This window comes from Piliocolobus tephrosceles, chromosome 11 (genome assembly GCF_002776525.5).
Source record: "Piliocolobus tephrosceles isolate RC106 chromosome 11, ASM277652v3, whole genome shotgun sequence".
Classification (NCBI taxonomy): Eukaryota; Metazoa; Chordata; class Mammalia; order Primates; family Cercopithecidae; genus Piliocolobus; species Piliocolobus tephrosceles.
Window position 1 is genome coordinate 52,115,373 of NC_045444.1, and position 23,233 is coordinate 52,138,605.

Below are 23,233 nucleotides of genomic sequence, written 5' to 3' on the forward strand. Positions count from 1 at the left end.
AATGACATTTCGATACATGTACATCTGTCTTCTTAGATGCTAAGCCAGTATCCGAAATGATTATTCTCTTATAATTCTACCATTTAGTCTCCAAAGGTCTCTTTTTGTATAGGTGGTACTACAACCGGAATATCTCAGTTAGTTGACAAGAAACTCCACAGTTAGATTCCTTTATCTCTTGCAAATCACAAGCAATACTGTAGATTCTACCCTCTAAAATGTTTTAATGGAACATATTTCCTATTCTCCATTGCCACTAATTTGGAGAGTAAGTATGGGCCAGGTAGCAGGTCAAGCAGGGTCTGAAATAGTCTTTGGACTTTCCCTAGTCATTTTGGGCATCGCTGCTAGATTAATTTTTTTTAAAGTTCAGTCTCAGACTCTAGTAAAAGATCCATAATGAAACTACTTTTAGCTGTTAGGCCATGTGCAAATAAGAAAATTTTTCTGAGAGGTTAAATGAGGATACTATGTCTTTAGGATTTGTTGTAAAATTTGACTATGATTACATTAGAAGTATTTTACACAGGATCTGACATATCATTGAGTCTTAATAAACATAATCTCCTGCTTCCATGTTCTTCCCTACTCAACATATATGAATGAAACACCAGCTGCTACTAAAAAAGGTCTAATACGGCTTTTTATATCGACTTTCAAGCAGGTCAAAAACCTCATCTTTTACTATTTCTCCAAATCTTAAATTTCTTCAGAACTGAAGGCATTGCTATCCCCCCTGAATTGCTGCCTCTTTTATCAACACAATTCATTTGCTCACTCATTTCTGTTTCCCTCCATGTGGGTTAGCCATTCTTTTGCCTCTCAGTTGCTGCATATCTTCTTACCCATCCTCCAAAGCCTTCTCAATTGTCATATATTTCATAAACCATTCTATAGCAGCATCTATTTTTACTCCAACTGTCATGTACATTTTTTGTTCTTGCTAATTTTTCTTATTGTATTTATCATTATTATAGTATTTGGGGATAGAGCATAGTAGAGAGTCTAAAGTAATAGAGTACAAGATACATCGAATTTACTACTGACTCTATCTAACCTTCATCACATACTCGATATATGACCTTGGGTAAGTCACTTAATCTCTCTGTGCCTTTCCTCATTTATGAAAGAGAGTCTGTAATAATGCTTTTTGTGATTTATGTTATGGGTTGAATTGTGTGCCCCAAGAAGGTACATATAAGTCCTAAGCCTTAGCACTTCAGAATGTGACCTTATTTGAAAATAATGTCATTGAAGATGTAATTAAGATGAAGTCATACTGGAGTGGAGTTGACTCTTAATCCAGTGTGACTGACAGCGTTACTAGTAGAGGAGGAAGACACACAGAGGGAAAATGGCATGTCACTATAAAGGGAGAGATTGGAGTTCTGTTGCCATAAACCAAGAAACACCTGGGCTACCAGAAATTGGAAGATGCAATAAAATGTACTTCCTTAGAGGCTTTAAAGAGAACATGGACCTGCTGACACTTTGAATTTGGACTTCTAACCTCCGAAAGTGTGAGAGAATACATTTCGCTTGTTTTAAGTCATCAGGTTTGTATTATCCTGTTCTCACAGGTCAAAGAAACTAATACAGTTGATGTGAAGATTAATTAATTAAAAATTTCAGAAGATTGCCCAAATTACAGTATTCATCAAATCTTAATTTTCAGTACTTGTATTACTTATTCTGCTACAATATAAACTCCTTGAGCTCAGGAACCATATCTTATGTTGGTCTCCCCCAAGCTCCAACCCAATATGTATCACACAGAATAAAATAAATAGCTAGTTATAAAATGTGTTTTGAATAAATAGTGTATTGATTTTTTAAAATTATTCAGTCCTCTATAGGAAACATTGGAAAAAACAGAATAGTTGATGTATTGCTCAAAAACTATGGGTTTAACCTAAATCATAGGTTAGCCAGAACCTATTATTTAGAAAATTGTTTTCTGTGCAAGAATGAATGAGATTAAGTATATTTGTAATTGTATACTAGTCAATTATTTGAAAAATAAATGAAGTTCTAATAAAACTAATCATGAATTGATATCAAATTAAACTTTACATTATCTTTTTTGGAAAATAATTGTTCATCCCTTTCATTGCAATGAAATATATTTGAAATACTTATCTTCTTTTTCTGTTGGTTGAAATTATCTATGATGACACCAATGAACAAGTTCAAAGTGAAGAATGACCCAAAGATGATAAAGATGACAAAATAAATATACATGTAGAGGTTATATTCATATTTGGGCTGCTTGTCTACCTATAAAATTTACAAAAGTTAGCATTATATGGACAATAACATACCTCATTTTCTTTTTCACATGGTTTGACAAGGTAATTCAAACAGTGCTATCCTAGGTAAACAGGATTTAAGGAGCTATAGCATTGTTGAGGTTTAACATAATCACTCTTAACAATTTATTCAACGTGTATTCATTACATACTTCTTTAACTTATTACATACTTATGTAATAAACAATATAATCTTCAAATAACTACAAAGGGCTTAATCATATGCATACTTGTGCTCATATTGGTAGGACAATTCAATAACTAAGTGACATACTGTGTATATGTTATTTCTAAAAGTACTATAAATGAGACATTATCATATTTATATAAATTTTGCCATGTATTTTCATTTGATTCCAAATATGTCTTTATTAGATTTTGTAAAACTGTTACCTAGGGAGTAATCATTAAAGTTTCTTAGCATGGAACTTATTTCACATAAACTCATCCAAGGTGTTTTAAAATGTAAAAAGAGTAAAAGTTATACATTATAATTATTTTATTTTTATTTGATAAGCGAATATTTTTACTGAGCATTTAGTAATGCCAGCCTGCACTAAGTGCTCTGCTTCTATTTTCTTGCTGGGTCCTCACAATACTATGGAGTAGGCATTGGATGATTATAGACATTTATTAGACAAAGGATAGATTCATTAAATTATAGATTAGACAAATAAACTAAGTCTCAAGAAGGTACGGTAATTTGCCCAAAGTCAGCTTTAGAGCTTGGATGATGTGGTACAGCTAAAATTTGAATCGGGCTCTATCTCCAACTACTGTACTCACAACCACTAGGCTACTATCGGGTGGATGTTCTTCATTGTCGGTGTGAGTCCCAGGGGCTTCATGAAGTTATAGTTTGGAAATCACTGAAATAAACTCAGAAGCTTGTAAAACTAAAGTTTAGTGCTAAGATAATCAATACTTACATTAACGGAATCCACTGCTGCATACATAATAATGGTCCATCCCTTAAATGTTGCCTTTAAGAATAATATTAATAGAATCTGAATGTTAAACTCATATTCTAAAATAGCCATAAACATAGTTTTGTCTGTTTAATGTTACCACAATTATTAAGCAATACTAGTAAGTTTTGCTGTATTCAACATGTCCATTTAATATAAAGATTTTTTTTTAAAGGACATATTCCCAAGTAACATGCTAAATTTTAGTTCTAGTTAATTATTTCCAAATTGTTACATTTGCCTGTGAATTTTGCATGTAACCTTTTATTTTTTAAAGGTGAAGGGAAATTTTATGAATAAGACAGGAAACATCTTTTCTCCACTGTTTTAAGGGTTCTCCACGCCTGTGGGAAGTTCCTCTCATCCCTTCACAGTGTGAAGCAGGAAGTCCAAAAATGTTTATTTCTGAAGAAATATTTGAATGGTGCAAGATGGGAGTCCACATGACACCAAAGAGTCAATTATAAATTAATAACTCAAATGCAACAGAACCCATGCTTCTTATTCATATAGGAACATGTTCTAGGAAAGACCAGCACTTTTTTTTTTGAGACGGAATCTCGCTCTGTAGCCCAGGCTGGAGTGCAGTGGCATGATCTTGGCCCGCTGCAACCTCCACCTCCTGGGTTCATGCGATTCTCCTGCCTCAGCTTCCCACGTAGCTAGGATTACAGGAGCCTACCACCACATCCGGCTAATTTTTTGTATTTTTCGTAGAGATGGGGTTTCACTATGTTGGCCAGACTGGTCTCGAACTCCTGACCTCGTGATCTGCCCACCTTGGCCTCCCAAAGTGAAGAGATTACAGGCATGAGCCACTGAGCCTGACCAAGACTGGCACTGTTTTAAAAACCATACAGTATTTTATCTTCAATTTATAATTAACAGACTATTTAAAGAATAACTTATATCCTTTGTCCAATATCTATTAAAATACCAAGCATTCATGAAAGGGGACACTTACAACTTGAAGCAGAGATAGGTAACCAAGTCCGACATTATCAAAGTTCACTTTCAGGTTTTTCCATCGCACATTTTGACTAACATTCATAAGGGCAAAACATTCAGAACGATTTGGAACTTGACTTGCAGGAAACCGTGACCCATCTGTGGTGTTAATACACTCATAGAACTTGCCAGCAAACAAATTTACTCCCATGATGCTGAATATCAGCCAGAATATAAGACACACAAGTAGCACATTCATGATGGAAGGAATTGCTCCTATAAGTGCATTCACAACCACCTAGTATTCAAAAGAAAGAAAAGAATGATTAGGATTAGTAAGATGTTAAATACACAACATGAAAGAAATGCCATGAAGACATAAACATATTAGAAAAGCCACCCTTAAATATCTAAGACACCAAACCAACCAACCGACACATGTTTATTAAATGCCTACTCTACACTCAGCAGTGTGCCAAGCAAGACAAAATGAGACATGAACTCTGTGATCACCAGGCTTACAAATTACATGACTATCACACAATAAAATTATTAGCAAACTATAAGACAAAATAACTAAAATAGTGTAATAGCTTAAATAAATATAAAATAAATAAAAATAATAAACCAAAACCTGTTATTGATAAGGTAAACTTGTAAAATCTGTATACTCTGGAAAAAAAGAAATTTATAAACATAAATGAAAAATGTATATTTATATACATTTAAATGTTCATGATCCTATTATTACCAGCATTAAAGATTCCCCCATAGAGAAACTATTGGTGTATATCAGGTGGAATTACGACTGGACATCATTTTAATTCAGTTTTGTTATTTTATTTTCTTATTCTCTTTTTTGGAGACATTCTTCTCTACAAAAGGATTGAGAGTCTTTAAATGGTTTGAATCCTTTAGATTTGGCTGGTTCTACAAAATAAGAGCAATCTTTTTAAATTTATTATTATTACTCTAAATACTTTATATGTAAGCCTGTGCCTAAATATAGATAGTGCTGACCTCAGTTAAGGCAAAAATTAGGAACAGTTTTTCTTTAATCCTTTCTTTATTTCTGCTTTTCAGCACTTGTACTGCTATTGATCATCAGTGTGTCTTGCCACTCCAGTTTTCCTCCAGGGCAATTACTGTAGCATTTAACACTCTCCAGATTTTCTCATTTACTTAATCCTTTAAAATCTACCTGTCTTCTACACTTCAGCTCGAGTTCCCATTCAAGTAAAAATGTGTTAAAAATTAACCTGTTAGGGAAGTAGCACTGGGATCCTTCTTTTCTGCAATGTATTAAGCAGGTTTTCAGGATGCTTTAAAATAGAGAAATACTAAGGATCTCTGACTACTAATCAGATCATCTAGGGAGAACATTTGCAAATATTTTTATAAATATTTTTAGGCTTTGTGGGTTATATCTCCGTTGCAACTATTCAACTCTGCGGTGGTAGTCATAGGTCACATATAAAGAAACTGGTAAGGATGTGTTCCAAGAAAAAAACAGGCTGGGGTTTGTTGACCTTTGGTCCAGAGCAATGATTATTTGGAGTTCATGGACCTGTAGAGGTTCCCTGGGGGCATGAAATTATACAACAAACATTATGGTTGTGCTCTCTTTCTGGAAAGAAAATTCTTACTTTCATGAGATTCTCATAGTCTACGTGACCTCAAAAAAGATTAGGAGGAACAGGAATAGAGAATGAAGTTCCAAGTGGCCACCTCCTAGTAGAGTCTACTTTTTCATGCTCATTTCCTGCTGCCCTCCCTGCTAGGTTTATCACCTAGGCACACTGATCTGTCTAGTCACTGACCACGTACACCTTGCACACTCTATTCTGTGCTGCCTTACCATGTGGTATCTCTGCCTTGAATGCCTATCTGCCTATGATTTGGGGCTTACTCTTCAGTCATGAAATGTCTGAAATGTCACCTCCTTGTGATGTCTTCCCAGACTTCCCCAGATAGCCACTCCCTCCTGTATATTCCTGTATCATTATGTGCCCTTGTCTGTCTCTCTTGTAACCATTGACCCTACTCACTCTTTGGGGACTGGGGTCTATGTACCACTGTACTCTGTGTTTTTTATACCACAACACCTGACACATAGTTGGTATTTAAAATGTTTTTCTAAAAAACGTGAGTAATGATGGAATCATGGGTCTCTGAGAAAGAAAGGCACATATTGGTCTGATGAGAAGCCAGTTGAGAAAGCTAAAGAGCCTAAGGACTCAAACAAGCTAACTACAATATGCCTCAAATGCATTATTTCATTATTTCATTTATCCTTCAAAATAGCCCTGCAGCATGAAGAAATATCTCTTTTTGCATGGTTAACAAATGTAACTAAACAGACATTTGTCCCTCAAAATATACTAAACTATTCTCCTGCATCCAATTCACCTGTAATACAGATAAAGAACAAAGTGCAAACAGAGTAAAATAATAGGTTTACTTAGTCACTGAAGGAAGTGATTTTGTAGGGGAAAGTTCTAGATAGGTTGTAGCATTCTATTAATGCTCAAAAAATTAAGTTAATGTCAATGAATTCTAATACTACCTTTCTGCACAAAATGAAACTTGTAATTTTCAACTTGTAGATAGAATATTTTTGAATTGTGCTTACGAACTTTTTTTATATAATCATGTTCTTTCTTACATACTTGGAAGCCATTATACACTGGATACTTAAAATAGCAGAGATCTCAGTCATAATTAGGTTTGTAGGGGTAACAGTGAAGATTTAGTAGGCTGAAAGATCTCTAATGTTCACTTGAAGCTGGTTAAAACCCAAATTTCTTCCCCATCCTGGAGTTTCTGACTCAGTAGGTCTGGGGTGAGATCCAAGAATTTGCTTTTTTTTTTTTTTTTTTTGATACAGAGTCTCGCTCTGTTGTCCAGGCTGGACAGCAGTTGCATGATCTCGGTTCACTGCAACCTCTGCCTCCCAGGTTCAAGCAATTCTTCTGCCTCAGCCTCTGGAGTACCTGGGACTACAGGTGAGCACCACCACGCCCGGGTAATTTTTTGTATGTTTAGTAGAGATGGGGTTTCACCATATGGGCCAGGCTGGTCTCGAATTCCTGACCTCATGATCCACCCATCTTTTTAATAAGTTTGTAGATAATGCTGATAGTTGGTTAGTAAACCACACATAAAATATCAGTAAGCTAGACTAATCTCCATGTTAAATTGCTCAGAGATGGTAAGGTAGGGAGGTAGTTAAGTAAACAAATAAGTAAAATACAATATAATGAGGATTTTAGGTGTCTGAACAGAGAGAGAATATGCAGTTTTGTCTGCTGGTGGACAGACAAGGCAACTTTAAATTGAGCCTTAAAGGACAGATAGGTGTTTGCTGTATAGACGGGTTAGTGTCGGGGCAGGGCAGGGGGAGCATTTCAGAACAGAGGCATAAAAAAGCAGGTATAAATCTGGGGAAGAAATCTTAGAAGAGTACCAACACATGAGGATATGGACTAATTACAGAAAATAAAGTTGTTGTCCTTCATGTGTGTTACAAAGTTGCTAGTTTAATACACTCCCTAAAGCTAGGTTATGGTAGTTGTTATTCATTATAACTTGTTTGTCTCTGCTAATTGAGTATCTTTTCAGGCACTCTGCAGCCTAAGTGCAAATTAAGTAAACTCTGTGACCTTTAGTTTTCTCAAATATAATTTAGTTATAATTCCACTTACTTTGCAATGTTATTTTAAAGGTGAAATTAAATGTGATGGCTGATGCGGTCTCACTTCCCTATCTTTTCTAATGCTCCTTACGCAGGTGGTTCCTTTAACAAGTATTATTTGAACACCTGATATAAGTAGGTCCTTGATTACTTATGTATGAGAGATGATGTTAGGAGTAATAGTTTCCCCTTTCACTGGGACTTCCTAGCACAGGGAAGATTTCCATTTAACATGGAAAAAGTCACTCATTTGGATCATTCTATTGCTTGATGATATTAGATAAAGGCAGGATTACTGTGATTAACTTATTCCCTTGTTAAACAATATGTGCTGAAATACTGTGTGTGTATATATGTATATATAGTATGCATATATATACACACTAATATGTACAGTAACTACTGTATATACATATACTATATATGCATATTTTATATATAGTATTTCATATTTTGTATATATATATATACTAGTATATACTAACTAGTATTATACTATTTTTAGTAATATACTATTTAATTAATGCTATAATTAGCATTTATATATTAGTATGCATATATATGCCATTAGTATATATAATATGCACATATACTATTAGTATATGTAACATGCATATATGTACTATTAGTATATATAATATGCATATATATATCATATACGCATAGTATATATAGTATATATGCATACTGTATATAGTATGTAAATGCATACTATATATAGTATACATATGTATACTATTATATACATATGTATACATATATGCATACATATATGTATATGTACGTACACTCACATACATAAACAGCCCACATATTTATGTAAATAGAAACCACTCATAATTTCTACACACCCATTGTTTTTATATTTTAAACCCCATCAAAAAAATAAGAATATTATAAAGTTTAGTATTTTCTTACCCTCATTCCTTCAAATCTAGATAAGGCTCTTAGAGGTCTTAAAGCTCTCAGTGTCCGAAGAGATTTAATGGGGCCAAGATCTGAGTAGCCAAGAGTGTTTGCCACTAAAGTAACCAAAGAAACCTATAAAAATAGCATTTTCATTAATTGTGTCAATAAAATGATGAAGCATAAAATGAAAAAGTCAATTTTGAAACTCACTAAAAGCAACTCAACAGGAACAATAAGATTTTATGTATGGAGTTGTGTAGTCAATGCCTAAAAACAGGGTAAGGTGGATGTTTCTATAAGGAAATAGATTTAAAAGAAGTTTAACCAAAATAAGAAGAAATAATGTAAGCAAAGTAAGTTGTTTATTCTATTTGAGTAGAAATCATGCATATGCTTTTCACACTTTTGTAATCAATTCTTTTGTAATTGCTTATTAAATCTAAAGGTTTCATTAGAACAATGGTCAACATTTTAATTATAAAACTCAGGTCAAAATGAAGTGTGTGATTCTGAAGCTAAGCCCTAAAAGTGTGGTATTCACTCAACTAAATCATTGCCTTGGTATACATCTTATTAAAAAACATTTTGTAGTCTCATGATTTTGAGTTGGGGCTAATTCTCAACGAGATTGCTTCTGCCCTACAATTTCTCAGGATTGGCACCAAAGATCTACCAAATAATTTTTCATGGGAGAAAAATCACAATTGTACTGAAGAGAGAATGAGAGTAGCTGATCTCATTGGCTAAACAATCAATATAGACATAATAAGAACTTCATCATGTTAGATAGATCAGCCACAATTACCATAACCAGTATCCAAAAGAAATTTGAGTTCTTACCGTAAATTATCTTAAGAAAGAACATGAACAGCAATACAATCAATACACATTTTAGTTACAAAGCAATGAGCTCCTCAATGATCTTAGATCTGGATCTATAAATGCATTTACTCTCTGAATTAGTTCCATGGAAAATATTCATTTGCCTCACATCCTGTGTAGCAGGAGACAATGTCTAAGAAAAATGTCTGGAATGCAGTTCTTCATTATGAATTAAGTTAGTGACTAAGAGATTCAAGTTTTCAAGGGAAGAATAGGAACACATGAGAGCCAACTTTTTATGTATTTATCTATTTCAGGAGTAGAAAAAGTCATTGTTCACAAGAAGTTCATTACTGTTACCATCAGAGACAGGTAAACTGATTTATGAAGCAGGAGGTGTTTTAAAGTACTCGTCCTCGTGTAGTATTTCCAAATGTCTCACTAAATGTAATACTGCTTTAATTCCTTAAGCTATATATTTAGCAGAATAAATTGCTCCTCATGCCACTCTTAAATTTGCCCAGTCATTCACATCCATTATTTTCCACTTAAGAACACTTGAAAATATGTGTGCTCCCTCTTTAATCAGAAAAAATACAAAATTTTAAAATGTTTTGCTGTGGTTTGAATGTTTGTCCCTTCGAAACTCATGTTGAAACTTAATTCCCAATGTAACAGTATTAAGAGGCAGAGCCTTTAAAAGGTGAAGAGATCATAAAGGCTCTGCCTTCATGAATGGAATATGGAGTAAGGGCATAATGGGTTATCATGGGAGTGAGTTAGATATCACAAAAGTGGGTTTATTATAAGACCCAGTTTGGCTGTCAGTGAACATCCCTCGCCATGTAATGCCCTGTGCTGCCTTGGGACTCTCCAGTGTCCCTACCAGCAAGAAAGTTCTCATTAGATGTGGACCCTGCACCTTAGACTTCCCAGCTTCCAGAACTTTAAGAAATAAATTTCTTCAATTAATACTTTACCCAGTCTCAGGTATTCAGTTACAGCAATAAATAAAATAACTAAGACATGTCTGTTATAATTGATACAGCCCCTAAAATACGGATAGGTCTGTTCTCCAAGCCACTGTTAAGTGACTTTTATGACATGGAATATATGTATATTATTAAGAAGACCACGGTATAGTTTGTAACTGAGAATATATATGTATACGTATTCCTATCTTTCTATAAACACATGTGTATATATACAAATATGTGCCTGCACTGCTGAATACTGTTTAATCAAGTAAGTTTCAAATAACCCAGAAGCCTGCAGAAATCAGACGAGTCCATTCTCTGAGTAGCAAATAATATAAGTATTTCTGAAACCTGAATATACAACAGAATCATCTGTAGGACTTGTTACAACGATTTGCTGCATCCAACCCCAGAGTTTCTGATTCAGTAGGTCTTGGAGGAACTCACCTCTTATGAGTTCTCACCTACATGTGCCAACGTTTTCAGTTTTGAGACCATGCTTTGAGAACAACTGCTGTAGATAAGTTACTATACTTTTCAGAAAAAAAAAAAAAAAGTCAGCCACTCCCCCAAATATGCGTCCCGAAATTTGCATCTATATGAGCAAGAATATTGTGTGGAGCTTGACTCTCTGTACTTTGCATTATATTTGTTTGTTTCCAAAATATTGAATAATATTTCAAATTGGAGTTGTTTATCTCCCTGATTTCTGCACACATATCCCTGAACAGGATGTTATACTCATTGAGAATTATCACTTTAAATTTTCAAATATAAAACAATTTCCATTATTAAACAGCCATATCTCTTAATTTAAAATAAGTTCAATTTTACTTGTAAACCTTTATTTCTTACACTGAATGATGAACATGAGTATATTTGTGATAATATTTTAAAGATTTTAAAATATCTAAAATATTGTATAATTTTTTAAGAGAGAGACCCCATCATATTCACAGTTCAAGAGAAAAGAAAACCTACATTCCTTCTATAATTTCTTCTTATTTGGGGCAGCCTTTCTTTAAAACTACTATATTACAAAAATATCCATTTTATCATTTGTCATTTTCTAGGCAGTGACTAGATAACTTGACACATGAATGGTTAATTGAAAAAAAAAACAAGAAATCATTACTATATCAAAAGTTAGAGTTCTCACAGAGGAAACCCAAGATAACACATATAAGGTGTAATATATAGCTATGTTAAAAAATATTTTCACATAACCTACATATTATAGAAAACAAATTATTGTTTTTGATATTTAGTATGTTGTGTGATTAAGAAAACAAAGTTATTATCATTATTATTTTAAGATGGAGTCTCACCCTGTCGCCCAAGCTGGAGTGCAGTGGCGCGATCTCGGCTCACTATAACCTCTGCCTAGCGGGTTCAAGCGATTCTCCTGCCTTATCCTCCTGAGTAGCTGGGATTACAGGCACCTGCCACCATGTCCGGCTAATTTTTTGTATTTTTTAGTAGTGACAGGGTTTCACCATTTTGGCCAGGCTGATCTCAAACTCTTGACCTCAGGTGATCCACCCACCTCAGCCTCCCAAAGTGCTAGGATTACACGTGTGAGCCACCGCGCCTGGCCAGAAGCCAAAAATTCATGAAACTTTAAATAACAGTTGAGAAACTGAACTTTTGAGTAAATATGACTAATTTGGGTAACATTCTGCAGTCAGATTTTACTATTTATGATCATGCTTACTTGTGATTTTCTAATCCACATATGATGCGCTATGAATTCAACTTTTCTTAAAAGCTCAATAATGCAAACCCTTGGTTAAATTTTAAAGCACTTATTGGCATATAAAAACTTGCATGTTGACCTCTAATTATGTCAGGTATTATATGGAAACAAATCTCTAAAAACTGTGACTGATTATAGGATGTTTCTTCCCTAAACACAAAGGTTAGGTTTCTGAATATCTAGAAGAATTAGTAAAAGATAAAGAACATATCATTCTGAGAAAAATAAGACTGGGAGATTGAGGTTATAAAATAATGTAAGAAAGCCATTTTAAATAATATAAAATATGTCATGTATATTATTAAATTTTATTATTAAAATATAAAATAATTAGAGTACATTCAATGAAATGATAACAATGGGTGTTGTACCATCAGTTTCTATTTGAGATTCCTTGATCTCACCGACTGTTTTAAGATGTATTCCCTATCTCAGTCAGAAGCCTGTAAAAATATTTCTGCTTTGTTAAAATAATATGTAAACTAAAGAAGTATTATGTATTTTCCATCATGCAAGTATTCAACAGTTCTTTGAATTTATTATGTAAAATTATTACATTAATAATAATGCCTATTCCTCTGCCCCACTGCCATTCTGGAGATGAAGGGCAAGTTGCATATTTGAGATAGAGACAATTGTGTCTCATTTTGGTTTTTCCTATATTTGGGTCTGAGATAGATATTTTAAAAGTTCATGCCTTCTCCCTCCCCAAATACGAAGTTAACTTTAAAAAATACAAAGTTTAACTTTACTTAAATTAGAAAAATTTTAGCTCACATATCAGCCAACTCAATACACCCCTCATCCTCTCTTATCTTCCAATTTTATATTGTGAATAATCGTGATTTCCTCTCTTTAATCTGTGTCTCTGCCCTTTTCTCTTATCACCTCCTACTTCTAAATTTTGTTTTATTCTTAACAGGAATGATATTCAAATCATATATATATATTTTAAAAATCACATCTCCTTTGCAGAAAATGTAAAAAACTCCATTATAAATGTTAGAATGTCACAGAAATAATTTATATTTGTTGAATGATTTCTGTTCTAATATTCTTCACAGATATATGTCCACTGACTGTACTAATATTTCTAAAAGAATAAACCTATGGCCTGAAAGTATATGAAGCTTAACAAAATTAAAATATAATAATATACAATACTGGTGAAGGTTTTTTTACAACACTCAGTAAGAATAAATCTTCTTTTAAAATGTACTCAAAAGTACCTACATCAACAATTAGGAAATCCAGCCAACACCAGGCATTGGTGAAGTATGTTTTATAACCATATGCTATCCACTTTAGAAGCATTTCGAGAATGAAGATGTAAGTGAAGATCTTGTCTGCATACTCCAGGATAATCTTAATGGTCTTTTTCCTTTCAATATATATATCTTCAAAAGCCTGTGGAAATAATATTCAAGTTTCAGTCATGAACAACTTAAGCTTTATGATTCATACAAAAACACGAAAATACAATTCTAATGCTAAGAACACTGAAACATAATATTGACATGGGCCAGCTGACGTTTTTTCGGGTTTACAGTTACCACATAACACTTAGCTCTAGCCTTCTCACCAGTGCTGCTGCTGGTCATCAGAGGTCAAGAGAAAGTGCAAAAGAATGAAATTACTTGTAATCCACAAAAAGACTCATGATCTCTGACACCTGATCATTTCCACCTCCATCTGATTCCTCCTCTTTCTCCATTAAAATTGGATAAGTTCTAACAATTTAAGACATGATCCCATGGCCAGCCCCTGTTATAAACTTTTCACAACCTACACTCCCCTTTTTCCCCACCAGTAGGATGTGGAGCCTCTCTTAGCTCTCAAATGCTTGTGCATCCCAGTGCCTAGCACCATGTTAATAACAGCAGCAGGAAAGGAAAGGTTTGCTAAATGAATGACTGCAGTAGCTTAATAGGCCTATAGAACACAGAGAGTGCTTTTTCCTTTGACAGTCTATCCATATATTATCCTTCAAGGCTTCAGCTCTAAAAATTACTATTCGATTCTCTCCATGAATGCGGTACTTCCTGTGCTTTTCGAGAAACTTTAGTGAGTGACACACAACAATATTATGTGACATTAGGTGAGCTCTATCTGATTTAGGGCTTACGCTTTACTGTTACTAATTTTGGTTATCACTCATTTACTTCTACTTTGTGTATGCTCTTCTTTCTGGGGAGCCACAACACAATGAATAGATAGGGTGACTTTGACTTTAGACTTCAGCCACATGTCCCTTGACAAAGAATTTGAATGGACTTAAAAATTGGGCTCATTGTTGAAGTGAGCCAAGATCACGCCACTGCACTCCAACCTGGGTGACAGAGTGAGACTCCGTCTCAAAAAAATTGAGACACTGAAAATGATTGCTGATCTCAACAGGTCTAAAGTGTTAGAATTTTCCCTTTCTGATTGAAGCACCATTAACCCTGTTGGATAAAATGAAAGTCAAAGACCTGTATCCTTCGTGGATAATATTATATTTATTAACTGTCTATAGTTATGAAATTGTGCCATTCAGATTCTTCTTATTCTAAGTTCCACTATCAATACTCTAAAATTATTTTTAGCAGTTTTGGGAAACTGTTGGTATCAATATTGAAGACAAGTTGGGGCAGAAAGACTGAACAGACCTACTAAGATGCAAAAAGAAGGTCCCAGCAGTTGGCAGAGGTTCTGAAATTCAATGGAATCAAAGTGCAGAGGGAGGCTTCTATCCCTCAGGATTTTCCTCCCTGCCACTCCACCCCCAAGTTCTGGAGGAACCAGGCAAGCCATCTAAACAGAAACTATGGCAATGACTCAGTCCTTTACATACAAAGACAAGGAAGGGGCTTAGTCACAAGGAAAGGGAAGCCTGTTTCTAGAACTGGTGTACAAGGTCAGAGCAGAGCCACAGGAAGTCTTGATAATGAGAACCTCCACCTGACTGGTCCCAGAGCAGGAATTAGAATTCAGCCCACAGGGATTCTAGCTTCCAGAACGAATTTTGTGGATGTAGGAGCAAGGAGGCAAGAATGGCCTTATGTGAGCGCTATCTGATTTAGGACTTACACTTTGCTGTTACTAAATTCAGTTACCACTCATTTATTTCTATTTTGTGTATACTCTTCTTTCTGAGGAGCCATGACACAGTGAAAAGATATGGTGACTTTGACTTTAGACATCAATTCAGTGATAGCTCTGTCATTTGCTGGCTTTGGGACATTAAGCAACTTTTAAAACTGTACCCAGCTTTGGGACATTAAGCAACTTTTAAAACTGTACCCAGCTTTATCATTGGTAAAATAAGCAAAATACCATAATCTTGCAGGGTTGTTTGAAAATTAAATGAGAACATTTAAAAGAAGGTTCTGAAACGCAATAAATATAAACTAAATGAGAGTTATTCTTTTCAACTTTTACTTTAGGTTTGAGGGTACATGTGAAGGTTTGTTACATAGGTAAACACGTGTCATGGGGGTTTGCTATACTTTTAAAAAAATCTAGTTTAATTGGCAACCTCTCTAAGTACAAACACCAGCTTCTTGAAATATCTTTCCCTTTTCTTCCTCATATGATTTACTTAAAATAAAGTTTTGAGAATGCACTCCCCAAATGTTGTCCTCTGTTTTAGACATTTTGAACAAGGAATTACTCAAAACTTTTCTTTAATTTTTTTTTTTTTTTGTAATCTCCTCTCTGAAATTCTCAGTCACATATGTGAGTCAGCATGGGATAAACTTCCTTAGTTATTAGGAATACATTGTATGGTAGACACTATCAAGATTTCTACTTGGACAACTCCAGATAAGGACAATAGAGCTTTTCTGATGACATTTTCTGTTTCTGAGAGTTGAGACTTGTTAGGAGAGGAAAGCCACAGTGGGTCTCTGCAGGTTGTTGGGGAGTGTGCCAAGAATGCCAGGCTCTGCCTGCTCCTTACCTAGGACATTCCTCAGGGTTGTGCTTGCAGTGAGCAACCTTGAGACATGAGGTAGGGTCCCTGGGACAAACAGCAGGGTTGCTTATGTTGCTTGGTATAAAAAGATGTGTTCCCTAAGCTCAGTGTTCCTCAGCTGTAACATCAATCCACTCTATGTGTACACACTCATTCAGGCTCATATAATGCCCCCATGAGACTTGGGTAAAGGGGGAACCAACAGAAGCATGTTGAAACTCATGCTACTTTCCACGCATAAGTAATAAAGTCCTTTATCTCTGACCCAAGCACCTCATATCTTCTGCCAGCATCCCTGAAACAGTAACAGGTCAACCTATTCACCTGTAAGTACAGTAAAATCAAATTCCAAATTCATGAAGACTGTCTTTGTGGCAAGTTACAAAGTTCTTGAGTATTCTATTTTTAGTATAATGAAACTTCCAGTGGTATATCTAGCTGGGTCTGGGCTCCTAATGGCTTCTAATGGCTCATCTCTGTCCACGCCAGCAGGAAAAATGACAATTAAGATAAAGGTTCAGGAAGCTTGTAATTCTACCAGATCTCTTTCAACTCCCATGGAAGCTGCTTGTATGTGTACAAGAATGAGAAACTTGTCCTACTTTTATCCTAAAACTACCATCTGTTTTCCCTTTTTATAACTCACAAGACGCTTCACAAGCTGACCCTACTTACCTTTCTCATAGTATCCCTGACCACCTGTACTTATTCTTCTTCCCACCACACTTGCTACAGTTCAGCAACTTTTAATTTCCTGAATGTCTGATGCTGTTTTGTGCCTCCTTACCATTGTATACTTGTTCCCCTCAGCCTGCCTTGCCTAACTAGAAAATTCCTATTCGTCTCTCTAGACCCTGAAAAGCACCATTTACATTTCTGAAATTGCAAGCAGACGATTGTCCTCCTTGCTACAGAACTTTATCACATATACACTTTGCTTACAAACATACCCAAGTTCTACAGTTACTCATTTGTATTCTTCTCTTCTCCATTGCTCTTAGCTCCTTAAGAATAAATACTACCTAGATCTCATTTATCTTTGCATTGTGAAAGTTGATCATACAAATTGGGTCATTCTTGACATACTCAACTAACAGTCAACTAAGAGTCAAGAAGGCAGGGGGAAAAGCTCTCAGGGTACAAAACATTACTCCAAGAACTGTAATTCTTGGCAACGCTGACTGTTGAAACTGCTTGTTGTAACTGGAAATTAGTTTTATCTATAGCTTCTCAGGAAAACTGCTACACTCTAGGACTAATTTTGCCCACCACTGTTGCTCGCCAATTGGAGCTTACGAGTTCCCCAAATCCTTACTAGGGCCAATGAACTTTCTCAAAGAGCAATACATAACATTTTCCCTTTTTAATAAAACCTCTAACCTTCTCTCTTTGTTCTACAGATAAAGTGCTTTCAGTTTACGCCAGAGACTCTCTCCCTGTTTTGCAAACTGATATTGCCAGTAAAACTCTCTTTTCTGTTATAGCCATCTGGGTGGTCCTTTGGACAACAGCATTCCGGGCAGCAAGGATAATGCCTGGCATGTAGGAGTGTTCAGTAACTATTTACTGAGCCCAAGTAAAATTTTTTCATTGGCACTAATCATAGGGATTAATTCTAGGTAAAACAACTTGCCATGTTATTTTTATCTTTTAGCTCATTTTAAAGAATATCAACTTAATCAATATGTTGACTTAGGTGTCAGATCATTTACCAGGGCACCACTGCTGAGCAGGATCATGAGGACAATGAAGCTTTCAAACCAACTGTGTTCAACAATCTTGTAGCAGGTTTTCCTGATGTTCCACCAGATTTTTCCTTTCCCTGACTCTATGTTAACTTGGCAGCATGAGAACCTCCGGACACAACCTGACAAGGAAGACATGCATGTTAAATCTTGATATTTAGAATAAATAAAAATTTTAATACACGATTTAATGCAAAGTGTTCTCTGTGATACTCCCTCAACCAAATAATTTCAACACCTATACTTCCAGTTTCAGATATATTTAATTTGAATGCTGCCTTCCTTCATCTTCTAACTTTCCATGATGTTTTCTTAATACTTGTTAGTTTTAGCTTACTATGTATTCGTGTCTTCTGTAATCCCCAATTTATCTTCAGTCTCCTCTACAGTCTTTAAACCACTTTTATTTGATGTGTGAATGAATGAATGAACTAAAATACGAAGATGAAATGAATTTTATGGTCTTCTTTTCTTTCAGAAAAACTTCTCTAGTCTATGATACTTCCATTCCTCTATGATAAAAACCCTCTGAAATATACCTTTCTAAACAATATTGAGAAAATTAGTGGAAAGTCCTGAAATTAGGTTCAAAAGAAAGTCATCTTGATTAGAAGATCCAGATGAAACTGTTTCAAGTATTCTAAGTTAAAAACAAATCGGGCTTTAAAATTTCATGTATAAAATATACTGCTACAAAAATTTGCAAATTGTACTTAAAAATGGTTAGGTTTATTCATTCATTAACTCCTTCATTTGTCCATCAAACCCTTGTTACATATCTTCTATGTGTTCACCTCTGTACATGATTTCCTTTCTTCAGGGAATTTACGTTAGGTTTTGGTTAAGTAGATAAACACAGAAATAAATGAATATAACTAGATATGGCAACTAAAGTGACAGATAGGGTTCATTTTGATAACATGGAAGAAGTCAATCTAACCTGGCTTATTTCTTCAGTAAGAGAGATCAGTAGAGGCTTCCTAGAAGAGATGGAGCCTGGGTTGAATCAAAATATCAGTAAAAAAGAGTTTGGGTGGAATGCCAGGCCAAGAGGGCAGCAAAAATTGTTATGCATAGAAATTTAAACCAGTTTAGAACTGTGATGCAAGCAGAACGTACACAAGAGGCAAGGGTGAGAGATGAGTTTAGAGAAATTGGTCAGACTATGGAAAGCATTGGCCTTTACCTTAAGGAGTTTGGTTTATATCCTATACAGGTTGAGGAGTAAGTAACGGGTTATCAGCAGGGAACAAGATATCCAGATTGCAATGTAAATAGATGTCTCCATGGTACATGGAGGATAAGTTGGATGAGGTAGAGAGGAGTAGGGGTAAAGAAAGTTCCATACCCAGAAAAACATTCGGATTCTGGTCTGGTATCCCTGTCAGGAGGGGAAGATTAGGGCAACGCTAGTTAGGAACTAGAGCTGTAACAGATTCAGGACATATTTGGCATATAAAATCAGCAGGATTTGGTGATTGATTGGATATTGGATGTAAGAGAAAGGAAGGAGCCCAGGACTACCACGTGGATGTCAGTAGTGAATTGAAAACCACAGGAGCAGGAGCTGACTTGGCAGGCAATGATTTTGAGAGGCCTGTGAAATGTTTAAATACAGATATCCTATAGATTTTTAAAATGGGGGTGGGAACCTGAAACAGGGGAAAAGCCTGTCTAGAAAGGAATACTTAGTAATAATTAGCATACATGTATCTGTTGAAGTCAGAACAGTTTTTGAGGTCATACAAGAAGAGTATTTAGGGTGAGGAGGAAAAAGGGCCAACTCCGAAACATTCTGAAACAACAAAATTAAGGGAGAGAAATCAGTGGTGTGCTGAAAGCAGCCCATACCAATTCTCATTGTTAAACTGTCAGAAATTCCTGTTAGTCTGTTATTAAAAGCAGCCATTATTAAATATTTGACTATATAAACTTAGAATTCTATAACTTACTTTAAAGCAAGGTAATAAATACTAAAACATATCACTTCCTAGTTATTTTACTGTATTTTACTATTATTTATGCTCTTTGGGCAATATTTGTCTATTCTGTCTGAACAGCAGAAGTATGGCATACTGTGGGGCTATCATGCATCTCTTCTTTCTGGACGGTGGTCTATTCTCTCCGGATTATTCTCTCTTGACAGTAGTAATATCCTTTACTATTGGACTACTGTGCAACTTTTCTTTCTGGATGCTGGTCTATTCTATCTGGCCTATTGTATTTGGATGGTGGGAGTATGTCACATTGTTTAACTACTGTGAATCTCTTCTTAACTCCACATTTAGCAACTTCACATCAGTAGTTTGAAATCAGTGATGGTGGGAATCTTTACACTATAAAAATCTCCAAGCACTACAAATGAGAGCTTCTCGATTTTCTAGAGTAGAATTAAGAAGGTGATGGAGGAAATGCTAATAAACCAGATAAATAGTCAAGGTGTATTGTGTTTGTAGCCATTACACTGAATAGCACAAAAATTTAAAAAAGCCTTTCATTATTGAAATTCTGTTTTCTGATTTGCAAATAATTGCTTACATCACTGATAAATGAGTATCTGACATATAGCTTCTTCATTTCGTTTTTATTTCACTAACATAAATACCAAGCAATCTTCATATTAAAACTATACTTGTTTATTATCTGCAAAAATAGGTTGCCTATACATGCAAAAGTTTGGCAAAATTCAGAAAAAGCATTTTTTGATAAACAATTTGATATACAGAATGTTCAATAAAAAGTTGCAATATTTTATTATTTGTAAATTGTGTGTCATATATCCTTAATATCAGTAAAATTTATAACAAATGATATAAGTATGCATATTTTATTTTACTTGGAGAACCAGTTTATAAAAATACTTACCTATACATCACTAGGACAGATAGAGGAGAAAACTTTGAAGTAGATGAAATGAGAGATGAACAAGAAGAACCAAGAGGATGCAGTAAAAGAGAAACCAAAGAGTAAAAAGTTTTACAAGCAGTGATAAACAGAGCTATGAACGTAAGAGGCCCAGAAAGAGAATGATTGAAAAATTGAAAAATTAAATTTAAATCAATTTCAAGTTTATTAAAGCAACTAGAATTACTCTGAAGAAAAGAGAGACTCTTTAAAAACTAACTACAATGAATTCCTCCTCATAAAATTTTAGATGAAAAACCTCATTTTAGATGAAGGCAGGAGGTGGGAAAGTAATAATGGGCAGCACTTTTTCGATACCTGTTTCAGAAGTTTGAAATTTAGATATTTCTAAAAAATTGATTTCCTTTTCTGCAAAACAATATAGTTCATTAACAAGTATTGAGCCTTTCAAGGAACAACTTCAGATAATCATAAGATGTACGTTCTAAAACAACAAAACTAGAATCCTTTTGACAAGATGCACCTGGTAGATAATGTTTTGTAATGGATCTTTTCATGTTTCTGAAGTCTAATTAGTGCATTGATCCAGTTGATATGAGGTTATTTTCTAGCACTTTAATTTCCAGTTCTATAGAAATACAGCAAACAAGGTGTTTCCCTCTCCCCCTACAATGTCTCTGGTGTTTTTGTCATCATGCATATTTTATGTGTTCCTGTTCTTTCTCTCTGGAAGTTTCTAAGTTCCCAGAAGGCTCAAACTGAGTCTCTAATGCTTGCTGTCTGTGCTTACAGTACTCATCGTTGTCCTCTACTTGGCTTAATAGGTCATTTATAGTCGATTTTTAAAAGACTTGATTCCCTAAAGAGAGTTATATAATCTTCTAAGCAGTTAGCCATAATTTGAAAGGTTTCATCTCTGTGAATTCTATACTTTACATAAAGATTGGATGAAAAAGAAAAAAAAAAGGTGATGGAAAATCTACACATAGCTTCATTTATACAATGTTAATTACAGTGAACATGATCTCAGATCTGAAATTATTTATCATCCTGTACTTAAATGATTATTATCTAAATGCATTTAGTTAAGAGAGAACATTCGATTAAATGATATGAAAACAGAGTAGAAGGGTAGGGTCAAAAATTAACTCTAAGTTAATCTTTTTCCGGGCAAATGAAAATACCAGAGAGAGTGAAAAAATGAGATGAATTTTTTAATATTAACTTAGTGCTCTAGAGTTTGTCTTAAACTTAAAAACAATGATCACATACAAGAAAGAATCTATCTTTCTCAGGTACAACTTATTGGATAAGAAAGTTATCCCTTTGGTTAAGAAGATTTTACTCTCTGGGATTTACTTTTGTCAGTCTTAAAGTTGACGGGAAACATTGTTCTTATGATTGAGGAGATAAAAACAGTAAAAATCCTAATTAGAAAAGTTAGTAAACTTTCAACCTGAAATGAAGTTTCATAAATATTGCCCTCAGGGTTTATCACACCTCAGAGAGTTTCTTTCTCTTATTTTGAGGCAAGAGTGATAGAGCGTCTGTCTGGTTTTTGTGCAAAGGTATATCCCAAGAGATTTCCAACCAAGCTGGTTAGCAGTGCTATCACACCTTCTCTTTAAAAGGACTATTAACCAAATGTAAACATAACAGGGAATCTCTCAAACATTTTAATGGGTCCCAGTGAGTAAATGCTATTTCTTTTGGGTGGTTTCACTAATGTGCTCTCGTGGTGCATTACATAAAGTCTATGCTGAGTTTCATCATGTTAAACCAATGCTCTCAAAAAAAAAAAAAAAGAAAGAAAATAAAAAAGAAACCATTGGCCATTTCAAAGACAGACTATTCATTAAAAACTATAACAGCATGATCAATATAATTAATGTAAAAATTGATTATGAAAACAACTTTTCTTCACCATTTCTTAATGTCTAAAATAACTAAAACAAATATTTGTTAACATTATCTTTCCAAAGAAAGAAAAAATAAAAGTCACAAAGGAGTTGGTTATTGTGTTACTAAAGTTAGAATTAATGATTAGTTATTTTATAGGAAGTGGGTGAACACAAAACATTTTGAAAGGAAGACAATTTGGCTCCTCCTACCAAGTTAACAGAAAAGTACATTACTATTATTATCATTATTATTTTTTGAGACGGAGTCTCACTTGTTTGCCAGGCTGGAGTGCAGTGGCACGATCTCAGCTCACTGCAACCTCCGCCTCCTGGGTTCAAACGATTCTCCTGCCTCAGCCTCTTGAGTAGCTGGGACTGCAGGTG

The 23,233-nt window shown here is 34.7% G+C and overlaps 1 protein-coding gene across 2 annotated transcripts in view; it reads right to left on the minus strand.

Moving 5' to 3' along the window:
- Positions 1-23,233, minus strand: part of SCN9A (sodium voltage-gated channel alpha subunit 9) — a 184,549-nt gene that overhangs the window by 27,952 nt on the left and 133,364 nt on the right. For both annotated transcript variants that reach the window (XM_023188138.2, XM_023188137.2), the window contains exons 19-24: positions 18,051-18,205; positions 13,617-13,790; positions 8,838-8,960; positions 4,242-4,523; positions 3,239-3,292; positions 2,140-2,277 (exon numbers count right to left, since the gene is read on the minus strand). In XM_023188138.2, coding sequence (XP_023043906.1) covers positions 2,140-2,277; positions 3,239-3,292; positions 4,242-4,523; positions 8,838-8,960; positions 13,617-13,790; positions 18,051-18,205 — 926 coding nt within the window. The remainder of the gene's footprint in view (positions 1-2,139; positions 2,278-3,238; positions 3,293-4,241; positions 4,524-8,837; positions 8,961-13,616; positions 13,791-18,050; positions 18,206-23,233) is intronic.